This window comes from Saccostrea cucullata, unplaced genomic scaffold (assembly GCF_032062105.1).
Source record: "Saccostrea cucullata isolate Sc308-1 unplaced genomic scaffold, CSIRO_AGI_Scuc_v1 ctg1468, whole genome shotgun sequence".
Lineage (NCBI taxonomy): Eukaryota > Metazoa > Mollusca > Bivalvia > Ostreida > Ostreidae > Saccostrea > Saccostrea cuccullata.
The window spans coordinates 8,336-20,649 of NW_026939508.1; the positions used below are offsets into that span (position 1 = coordinate 8,336).

General features: G+C 35.2%; 1 protein-coding gene across 1 annotated transcript in view; it reads left to right on the top strand.

The window, feature by feature from the left end:
• The first annotated feature begins 7,364 nt into the window (after nucleotides 1-7,364).
• Nucleotides 7,365-12,314, top strand: part of LOC134253124 (vacuolar protein sorting-associated protein 16 homolog) — a 33,663-nt gene continuing 28,713 nt past the window's right edge. The window contains exons 1-2 of the mRNA XM_062735634.1: nucleotides 7,365-7,386; nucleotides 7,553-7,650. Of these exons, the coding sequence (XP_062591618.1) occupies nucleotides 7,365-7,386; nucleotides 7,553-7,650 (120 nt within the window). The remainder of the gene's footprint in view (nucleotides 7,387-7,552; nucleotides 7,651-12,314) is intronic.

The window sequence follows — 12,314 nt, forward strand, 5'->3', positions numbered from 1 at the left end:
GAACTTTGTTTAGAAAGTGCGGGTATAAAGATATGCTAATCCAAATTTCCTCTGGTCTATTTTTAGGTCACCTGAGTAAACTCAGGTGACCTATTGCTATCAGATGTTTTCGTCCGTCGTCGTGCGTCATCTGTCATGCGCTAACATTTGAACATTTTCAGCTTCTTCTCTGCAACCACTCAACCAATTTCAACCAAATTTGGCACAAAGCATCTATGGGTGAAGGGAAACAAAAATTGTGAATTTCATGGTCCCTGCCTCCCTGGGACCTGAGGGGTGGGGCCAAAACCTGTTAAATTAATGAAATCTTTAAAAATCTTCTTCTTTACTCCTGGACATCAAGCACTCAAACTGTTTGCATGACTGTAATCAGCATTGAGACCTCTACCAAAATTGTGAAATTCATGGTCCCAGGGTCAGGTGTTCTAGTGCTAGGGCGGGGCTAAATGGATTATATAGTGAAAATGCATAAATTCTTTGAGAATCTTCTTCTCTGCTCCTGGGCATTAAATAAACTAACGAAGTACATGTACATAGTTATATTGAATAAGGTGGCTTCTACCAAAATTGTGAAATTCATGGCCCCTGGGTCAGGTGTTCTAGTGCTAGGGCGGGGCTTTATTGATTATATAGTGAAAATACATTAATTCTTTAAAAATCTTCTTCTCTACTCCTGGGTATTAAATAAACTAACCAAGTCCATAGTTATGTTGAATAAGACTGCCTCTTCCCAATTTGTGAATTTCAGGACCCCTGGGTCAGGGGTTCTTGTTTTAGGGTGGGGCTCTAATGATTATATAGTGAAATGCATGAATTCTTTGAACATCTTATCCTTTGCTCCTGGTTAATATGCCAATGGTCTAATTACATATTTAAAGCCAGGATTTATTTTATTGTCAGGTTTACAAACCCACCGCTCAAGGTTTTGAATTTTCAGAAAAAAAAACATTTTTTTCTTTCTGCATGATGTTAAATTTGAGTCAGGATCGAGATTTCAAATTTACGAATTCGTACTACATTGTACCGGTTTTAAGATGAACCTGGCGGGTAAATAAAGCTAGATCTGCAAAGATAGATAGCTTGGTTTATTGTAAAATTCATCGATAAGAGTGCCATTCAAATCGTTTCACCCGTTCAAAGGACAAATAAAATGCTTACGACTTTGTTGCACAATGACATGCTGGTGAGATAATTATGTATTCGTTTCAAAAGTATCTGTCTGTAAATTATTTTCCTCCCCACAGGTTTAAAACTGCCCATGGTAGCTATTGCCAGTGACATTGTTTAGGTTTCTATTATAGCTTACAGTCTAAGCATCATTCTTAAGCATCAGATATAATGAATAAAACTATGGGAGAAGTTGAGTCCATTTGAGGAAGAAATAAACAAGAGCCGAAGAAATAAAAAAGATTCAACTATTAAAAAGCAAGTATATACAAATATATATATAGGCATGTAGTATCGTTGTGCAGCCAGAAAAATTATTTTACACTTAATTGAAAAAATGTTTACCCTACTCAGCAATACTCCCTGTCTGTTTTATGATAGGAATTAAAATTTTAGGCATTAAGTATATTTTAGAACAATGTCTACACATTCACATAACACATATTTAAAAAATGAAGATACTAGTATATTGAAAGAGTTTTAAAGAATTGATTTTTTAAAATATATTTTGATCAACATCACAAAATTTATATAACTGGCCCAAACTGGCAGATGATGAAATAAGCAATTAAGTGTTCTACTTTCCTATTTGTAAGCACATTATGTGTCCAGTGGTAAGGAGCTTGTTAGCTAGGATAGCATAAAAAAGAATGTACAAATGTTGATAATTGATTTATCAACAAAAATTTTTTTTTCCTTCTCCTTTGGGACTTTTTCATTCTGATGTTCGTAACTAAACCTAGAAAAAAAAATGCTGGCTTTATGATGAAGAAAGGGGCCTCTTTCAAAATAGATAATTTCAGGGCTGCTGGGTCAGGGGTACCGGGGGGGGGGGGGGATACTTTGACTAAAAATAAATTAATGCTTTGAAATCTGCTCTTTGATAAGCAATGGTGCCTCTTTCAAAATTTGTGAATTTCATGGCATTTGGGATTAAATCACGAACCAAATACAATCGCTGGAAAGTTGTAACATGATACTCAGGTGACCTATAAGGCCCGTGGGCCTCTTGTTAAAAATTACCCTGAAGTAGATATATTGGCAATTATGGGTATTAAAATCAATCATAAGCAATCAATTATCAATTTATTTGATCAAATATGATGAAAACAAACTTTAAATAATACTTTTGAAGGAAAATTAATGTAAGAATTCAAGAATTTTAAAATTTACATTCCTAATTTAATATGCTTTTATTTTAACCTTAAACTTTTGAATTGATTCTTAGTATAAAAAAATATCTTGATATAAAAAATTTCATAATTTTTTTTAAAAGATGTAATATGTATAGACCTGATTTGGAATAACACTGACATATTTTTACAGTTCAAGTGAAAAATCAAAGTACTAAAAGTACTAGGAAGCACTAAGCATGGTTATACCCGCACTTTCTAAAGAAAGTTCGGGTATATTGTTGTTACTCATGTCCGTCCGTCCGTCTGTCACACTTTTCTTCCCTGAACTCCTCTTACACTCTACACAGTAGCCTAATCATCTTTTTGGAGATAGTTGGTGGTGTCATGTAGATGTGCAGTAAGGTTTAGGAATTTTGATTTTGCCCCGCGGGGTCAAATGGGGGTCGAAAAATGACATTTTCTATGCGAAAAGCCCCGTCTTTCCTGAACTCCTCTTACATTTTACACAGTAGGCTAATCATCTTTTGGGAGATGGTTTGTAGTGTCATGTAGATGTGCAGTAAGGTTTTGGAATGTTGATTTTGCCCCGGGGGGTCAAATGGGGGTCGAAAAAGGACGTTTTTTATGCAAAAAGCCCCATCTTCCCTGAACTCCTCTTACATTTTACACAGTAGCCTAATCATCTTTTGGGAGATAGTCGTAGGTTTCATGTAGATGTGCAGTAAGGTTTCGGAATTTTGATTTTGCCCCGGGGGGTCAAATGGGGGTCGAAAAAGGACGTTTTTTATGCAAAAAGCCCCGTCTTCCCTGAACTTATCTTACATTTTACACAGTAGGCTAATCATCTTTTAGGAGATGGTTGGTAGTGTCATGTAGATGTGCAGTAAGGTTTTGGAATGTTGATTTTGCACCGGGGGGACTAATGGGGGTCGAAAAATGATGTTTTAAAAATGTCTTAAATGATTTCTTTAAAACTAAGCGAAATACAAATAAAAAAAGGATAGAGGTCAAGATCACAGGAATGTGCAAGGTGAAGTTTTTGATGCAGTTTAGTAGCTTCACTAATACATATCAGCATATTATGTTTGATAAAAATATCTTGAATTATTTAATGAAACTGAGCTTAACAGTTTTTCTAAAAAAAGAGAGGTCAAAGGAAAGGTTGGGGCCAAAATGTTGTTGCAGTTGACAAGCTTACATCAGTATGAATTTACTATTAGCATATGAAGTTTGATAAAACTATAATTAATGGTTTATTTAAAACTTAGATAAACATATATTTTAAAAAGTGAGGTCAAGGTCAAAGGAAAATTCAAGGTCAAAATAAGTTGATGTATTAATACCTCTCAGCAGTATGAATCAGCATATGGAGTTTGATAAATATATCTTGAATTGTTTATTCAAAACTGATCTAGATATTAATTTTAGAAAAGTGAGGTCAAGGTCACAGGAAAGGTCAAGGTAAAAAAGAGTGAAGCATTGTAAAGCTTACATCAGTATGTATCATCATGTGAAGACAGATGGAAGGGTGGAGGACGGACATATCAAAACTATACATGTATTCCTAATCATGGTGTGGCATAAAAAACTTGAATCTACATTATATGAGGATGTTTCCATCTATCAAGATTATACAAGCAAATTCAAAGAATTGTGGTCCTCTGCTTTCTGTGTTTTAGTGAATGGGATGCCATAATTTATGGCAGATTGTGTGTCAAATGTGCACCCCTATCATATATCAATTTTTGAAAATTGGGTCAAAGGGGAAAAATCATAGCATGCTCTCAAAACATTTTGTTGCAGGTAATGTACATGTCAAATATGAAAGTCCTATCTCTTTTGATTCAAAAGTTATATATACAATATAATATTTTTGAAAAGTAGGTTAAACTTCCAGGTCAAGGTCACAGAGTCAGAAGTCATGATATATTTAGAAAAGTCTTTTCACATGTAATAAACATGTATAATTTGAATGCCCTTTCTTTTCTCTTTCAAAATGATCAATTTAAAATGTTATGTTTTGGAAAGTAGGTAAAACTTAAAGGTCAAGGTCTTACTTGGGTTAAAAAATCATAGTATATTTAGAAAGTTTTGTGGTAATGTACATGTGAAATATGAAAGCACTATCTCTTATTATTCAAAAGTTATGACCAAGGTTAAATTTATTGTGACAGATGCACATACTAGCTGTCAATAAGATGGACAGACTGACAGACAAATGAGATTTAATGTCCCCTCCCTTTCCCCAAAATGGGGGACAATAATGCCCTTTCTGTTCTTGAGAAGAAGATTTATGATGGAAAAAATCTCCTGCATATTTCTTAACGCAAATCAATACTGTGTTTTCATGGCATTTTGTTTGTTGTTAAACATCCCTCTCAGGAATTTTTCACTCATATGGAGACACCACCACTTAAAAAATAATGAGGACAAATTAGATTTGAGGTCAACATTCATTTTTGGAGTTTTCAACCATTAAGACGTAAAGAAATATTAACTCGATCCTTCCCCTCACCCCTTCGCAGACCCCTGTTTGTTCATGTATGCAAACTACCAGTACTACTTGTTTTTACATTTAAAAAAAATGTTTATACAAATAGTTTAATGTGGTCCATCTCTGAATGATTTTCATTCCTAATTCTAGGAACATAGGTTGACACAAATTCATGAATAAAAATGTCAAGTAATCTTATCATTGATGCACTTTTATTTAATTTAATGCAGTCATATTCAAACTGTGAACATTTCCAGCTCATTAGGAGAGTGGGGATGACCTCTAGGGGTTCATAACCTTTATACCATTAAATTTACATAACATAATAACACAAGTAACAAAATTATGTATAGTCAAATGAAAAAAGTTTCCTACTATTTAGGAGTCACATGATCATTTGTCAATAAAAATGACTTTGGATGCCAGTGTCCCTCCACCCTAGAAAACAGACCCAACCATAACTTTTTTTTTTTTTTTTTTTTTTTTTTTTTGGTTCTCAGGAAATTTTGGTCTGGAACCCCCCCCCCCCCCACCTCCCTCCCAGAAAAAAAATTTCGGATCTTGTAACTGAATGTAACGTTGATAACGGGGGATAACTCTTCAGAATGTGAAATTCGTCTATTGTAGCATCGGATGACCTTTGATCCTTTAAACTTGAACCTAACCGTTTGCATTTCAGACTATTTTACCCAAAACTATACCAAAACCTGTACTTACCGATTGTCATTATTTAGGCCTTGTCATCTTCATGAAATATAATCCAGTTAAAACACAAAATGAAATAATTCCTACTGACATATATGCAATGATGCACATTAGTAGCCTACTGCACGTGCAGTGAAATCTAAAATGATAATGCCAATGGTAAAACTAGTACTTAAGTTGGGTACGTGACGCAAGCCCAATGTGATGCAGGTGTTCAGATACATGTATAGTGCAAGAACAAATTGAAAATTATCATTTACAAAAGATGTTTTATTTTAACTTTGCCATCTAGGCCTATTTCCAAAAACAGGCAAATAAGGTGTGTTTGTGTGTGTGTGTTGATGGGAGAGGAGTGCGGGTTGACTAAATTGATTGTGTATATGGCAGCTTTCAAGAAGTTTCTGCCTAATCAAATATAAATAAACTTTGCACATTTTGAAAAAATTCATCAAAAACGCTTTACACTAATTTGAATAATATTATTTTTTGTTAATCTATCTTAGAAAATAGATTTTAAAAGTTCCAATTACGTACAAGTAGAATTTTTAGCGAGGATTTAATTTTGGCATTATTAGCGAGGGTGCTGACATCGCTAAAATTGAATACCGCTGAAAATTAATTGCTTATTATTTGTAAAAGCTTCTTGAATTAGCATTTTAAAATCGCTAAAATTACTTCTCGCTAAAAATAAAATACCAGATTTTAGGTAGAAATCGCTAAATTTGCGTTTCGCTAAAATTTCCACTTATACAGTATGTGCCAAAAATTTATACACCCCCCCCCCCTTTATCAAACCTAATTTACATTATTAATTTAATTCTGTTGTTTTATTTCCAACTGGTAATCAATTATGAATATGAAATAAAAATAAGATGGAGTCCCATGGGTCACATGGTCACTAGCTGCAAATCTGTAGCATTATGGTTTTATATATTAGTCTTTGACCATAAAGCTACAGATCCTGTAATGCAAAAAAGGTGCAATTTACGGCGCAATATTTTTTGCGCACTTCTGGGGAGAATTTCTCCACTTTCCAGCATCGGTTAATTTACTACTTTTCACTCCCTAATTCTAGGCACATTGTTTAACTAATCTGTATATTTTATCCATCTCCAATCCTTTCATAGTCGTCTCTACACGTGATAAACTCGCTTGATTAAAATTATTTGTTAGATTGCTGAAAATTCACATCAAGCGAGTTTATTGCCTGTAGAGATGACTATAAATGGCTGGGGGGTGGACAAAATATACATATTGGCTACAGAATGTGTCTAAAATTAGGGAGTGAAAGGTAGTTGATTGACCAATGCTAGAAAGTGGAGAAAAAGTGCGCAAAAAATATTGCGCCGTAAATTGCACCTTTTTTGCATATGGGGATCTGTAGCGTTATATGGTCAAAGACAAATATATAAAACCATAACGCTGCAGATCTGCCGCTACATGGTCACCTGAGCATATTATGCTCAATTTGATGAATACATGTATTATGTAAATTATTGAATTATATTGACTTTTTCCTTGGTAAAGCCCAATATGAAGAAGTGTGCATTTAGAGGCAAACACCTTAGTGCGGGTATTACTGTCTCATGACAGCATCTAGTTCAATTTGAAATTCATCAGAATTAATTAATTAAATTTCCTATTGCATTGGAATATGTACATGTAATGTTTTGACGGTGCAACTATTGTGGGGTGAACACGGTTGTTTAAAGGCAGAGATTTTTTACTGGGTGGTAAGGGAGGGGCTTATTCTCCACAGGTGTGAATGCCTTTGAGCATATTATGGCTATATTTAAGAGTATCAGGTACTTATTGGCTTAGATTCATCAAACTTTGTCAGTTGATGCATCTCTTCGTTCTCGATGAATGTAGACCAGTTCATAGGTCTATCAGATTAATGCTCTGTATAACTAAAATCTAAGTAAAATTTTTTTTTATTTTTACTTTTTTTTTTCTAATGTGCATTAAGTGTCGTCATGGTAAAAAAAAATGTTGATGTATGCTCTTAACACATTTTGTAAAAAATTTCAGATTTTTTCGTGTTTTGTAGTTTACACCGTGTTACTGAGGTTAAAAGAGTCTATGAATCAAGGAGAATTCTTCATGTCTATAAGGAGCATGCCAATAGCCTATGCATTGTTTATTCAGGTGAGTAAAGTAAGAAAAGGGGAATTACTTGTATTCAAAGATACTTGTATTATTTGTTTAAAGATTACAGATGACTCTCGATCTCTCGAAATTCAAGGAACCGCAATAAAAGTTCAAGAGACTGAGGGTTTAAGAGATAGAAAGTAAATAAAATCCAAATTTTTCAGTTCTGATCATCGATGTTCTACTAATATAGATACCGGAAGTATATGTAAATAAAGTCATTGCACATTTTCAATCGTATTTTACAGGTAATTCACCTGATTTCAACAACAATGATTGTATTTCGAATAAATGAAATGAATTCCTCAAGTCTCATCCTTGAGAGATGAATTTCTTGTGCAATATTTGCCTTTCTTGGATTATGTAGACTCTAATTAAAGTTTATAGACTATTGAAACATATTTAAACGAACGTCTATAAATTATTTTCTAAAAATTATCATCTCGGATTCAAGTCCAAATAAGTTGTGAATTTGTTTATAATTTACCTATAATAACCAATTAATTTTGTCAACACATGGACGACTTTCAGATGTCGTCTATGTAAACATCCAATTAACACCTCCATGTTAGCCCCAGTTGTTCACCGTTTTCCAGGTAAGTCCAGGCTGCATCAATTTTAACTTGATTGGGGTGTATACAAGCGCAATCAAAACTTCGAGAGATAGAGAGTAAAAAATGAATGAAATATGCATAATGGGACCCAGGTCTTGGTTCAAGAGATAGAGAGTTTCGAGAGATAGAAGTTCGAGAGATCAGGAGTAAATTTGATTAATTATATAGAGGAAAAAACGGGAACGGAGGTTTACTTCAAGAGATCGAAAACTTCGAGAGATCTGAGTTCGAGCAATCAAGAGTCACCTGTACTTGTTTTCAAAGATAAAGTTATACAGGCTTTAATTATGGATGGGGCTATGGCTTTAATTTTTAAAGGCATATTCCTTGTGACAAGAGCTTTCTCTGGGTAACTCTAAATTTGACCTCTTAACCTCAGCCATTACTTTTGAAAAATGTGTTCTAGGGCTTTCATACATCACCTATGTATTCATTGTTACAAGACATTTCAATGGATATAAATATGAGGGTTGTCCTGTAAAATCGTGGACAAGTTGTCTTGTGTGAAAAATAATGATCACTGCGTTTTGAACTTTTCACTATGTCCATTTTTTAGCTCACCTCGACGAAGTTGAGATGAGCTTATGATATACCCCCCGGCGTCGGTGTCGGCGTCCCAGTTAAAGTTTTAGGAGCAGGTCTATTCCCAAGTAAATATAAACTCTAACTGGACCAAACTTGCATGGATGATGCATCTAGGGATGGACACTACCAGACTTGCTTCGGATGCTGGATGTGACCTACATTTTCCAGAAGCAAGTTTTTGGAGCAGGTCCATTCCCAATTAACTATAAGCCCTACCCGGACCAAACTTGCATGGATGATGCATCTAGGGATGGACACTACCAGACTTGCTTCGGGTGCTGTATGTGACCTACATTTTCCAGATTAGTGACTAGGTTATTCCCAAGTAATTAAAAGCCCTACTCGGACCAAACTTGCATGGATGATGCATTTAAGGATGGATGATGGAAAGTTGCTTTGGATGTTGAATCTGACTTGTATTTTCCAAACAATTGATGAGGTTAAATTTTTGGAACTGGTCACTCCCCAATGAATTTTAAGACCTATTTAAACAGAACTTGCTTGAATACTGTTGTCAGAATAAATGCTAACTGTTAAGGAAATATGATGTGAGATTTGCATTACCTAAATTGATAACATTTGTCGAGGTGAGCTTCGTAATCTTTGATTACCTATGTTTGTGTGTTGAGTTTAACACTTTCCCATTTTGAATGCTTGGGAAACTGCCAAATATCAACCAAATGCCTTGAAATTTTTAAAAAGACGCCAAAATAGATTGTAGAATCAAATTAGGATCTTTTTACCCCATTGTTATGTATATAAAACTTTAATTTCAAATTAATACTTGTGTATTCTTTAATAAAATCTTGACTTTTTGTCCGTACGCCGTAGGGCCTTACCCTGTGCACATTCAAGCATAATAAAATCTTTATTTTTGTCTATATTTTATCAAAAATTATTTTTTATGCATTTTAGATATGATTGATGAACATTCACTGAAAATATCAGCTCTGTGAGCCCATTATTTTTTTAGAAAAACGCTTTGTCTACGATTTTACTGGACAACCTTTGTACTTTTAGGTCACCTGAGTAACTCAGGTGACCTATTGCTATCTGTTTTCGTCCGTCGTCGTGCATCGTGTGTTAACATTTGAACATTTTCAGCTTCTTCTCTGAAACCACTGAACCAATTTCAACCAAATTTGGTATACAGCATTTATGGGTGAAGAGGAACAAAAATATTGAATTTCATGGTCCCCGCCCCCCTGGGGCCTGAGGGGTTGGGCCAAAACCACAAAAATTATTGCAATCTTTAAAAATCTTCTTCTTTACTCCTGGACATCAAGCAGGCAAACTGTTGGCATGAATGTAATGACAATTGAGTCCTCTACCAAAACTGTGAAATTCATGGCCCCAGGGACAGGTGTTCTAGTGCTAGGGCGGGGCTATATAGATTATATGTTGAAAATGCATTATTTCTTTGAAAATCTTCTTCTCAGCTCATGGGTAGTAAATGAACTAACTAAGTACATAGTTATGATGAGCAAGAGTGCCTCTTCCAGATTTGTGAATTTTATGGCCCCAGGATCAGGGGTTCTGGTGTTAGGGCGGGGCTCTATTGATTATATAGTGAAAATACATTAAATCTTTGTAAATTTTCTTCTCTGCTCCTAGGTATTAAATAAACTAACTAATACCCCATTCATACGACGTGATTTGCATACCTTAGTATATTTTAACTCATATGTAAATTTACTCACATGTGCAATTTTTGTGGTATGAACTGATTTGCTAACATGCAAATTCTGCACAGTTGAGTAAATTTACACCTGGTCAGGACTACATACATGTCGCAAATTTTTAGTTCATGTGTGTAAATTTTGTTGTATGAACATATAGCAAATTTACTTACGTATAAACCTATTATTGCATAAACCTCCATTTTAATTTGGTTGTGTATGCATTACTACGTGTAAAGTATCAGTCTGTAAACATTGCGGTTAGAAAGCAAAAAATGGATTTTTTATGGTCATCCTTGCTGGACTTCAACGACAGCTGAAAGTAAATTGAGTTTCGATAAGGATACTGCTCTAAAGTCTTAAAGCATACGCTAGGTTTTACTAGCATAGTACTTTCCACAAATGGCTTTTTAACTCTGAAAACAATTAAGGATCCATAACCTCCAGTCTCCTCTGAGATAAATATGAATTGCAAAAATGTGCGCATCTTGCACCTTTTCTGGCAAACCTATATTTTTGCCTCTAAATTATAAAGATATAGATGTGGTCGCACAAACTTACACCCTGTTTGAAGCATTAGAAGTCATCGACTACCCCCCCCCCCCACCCCCACCTCACTCTGTGATTCGGTCATGACCTCTGACCCTCTAAGAAATTCATTTTCTCTTCAATATCACATGGCTTCGAGGGTGACATACCAGAATATTTGCCCCTCGGTGACAGGAAAGCCCTGGTGTGTTATGTCACCCTCTGCCTTCGGTATCGGGTGACATAACACTCCAGGGCTTTCCTGTCACCTCGGGGCAAATATTCTGGTATGTCACCCTCGAAGCCATGTGATATATGTATAATATTATTAGAAAGAATGTTGTAAATTGTAAATAAAGTGAGAGTTCAGACATAGTTTTGATTATGGTGACAAGACAGAATTAACTTCTTAAACACCTGTGTTGGGAAATTATCCCTGTCTGATTTCTCATATAAGATTCATGGTTTTCTTAATTTTTTAGCTCACCTCAACGAAGTTGGGGGATCTTATGTAATACCCTTGGTGTCGGTGTCAGTGTCACGGGTTAAGGTTAAGTTTTTTGGAGCAGTTTTCTTTTTAAGTACTTCTATGTCCTATATTGATTAAACATGCATGGAAGATGTTTCTAGTGTGTCTCATTGTACCAGTCAAAATTTCAGATGCTGAAATTTCAGCAGAGGAATCACCAGGTTAATGTTTTGGAGCAGGTTAACATTTTTGGTGACGTTTTTGGTGTAGGTCTCATTTCCGAGTAACTATAAGCCCTATGTTGACCAAACTTGCAAGGATGGTACATCTTAGGATGCACACTACAGTACCGACCAGACCCAACCTGACACCCAAGCAGTCCCAGGGACTGCTTTGGGACCGCTCTGGGACTGCTATGGGACTGCTCTTGGACCGCTGTGGGACTGCTATGGGACTGCCCTGGGACTGCTCTAAAAAGCAGACCCAGCAGTCCCAGCTGTCCCTGGGACTGCTTTGTTCACTCATGTGTGAAAGAAGTTCTGAGTGACATGAAAGCTCCGCCCCTTTGTGTATTCTGAATTTGCAGGCTCCCAGTTGTTTTGTTTACTTGCAACAGAGAGAAGTTTAAACTATTAAAAAAGCAAGGATTTCTTACAATCTTTTGATAAGTAGAGATTATTATAGTTAATCAATATTTTCAGAGACTGTATATTTACACAAATGTAGTTAGATTATTTTTTTTAATAAAGTTATTAAATAAGGAAATCAGGAGAAGATTTTTATCCC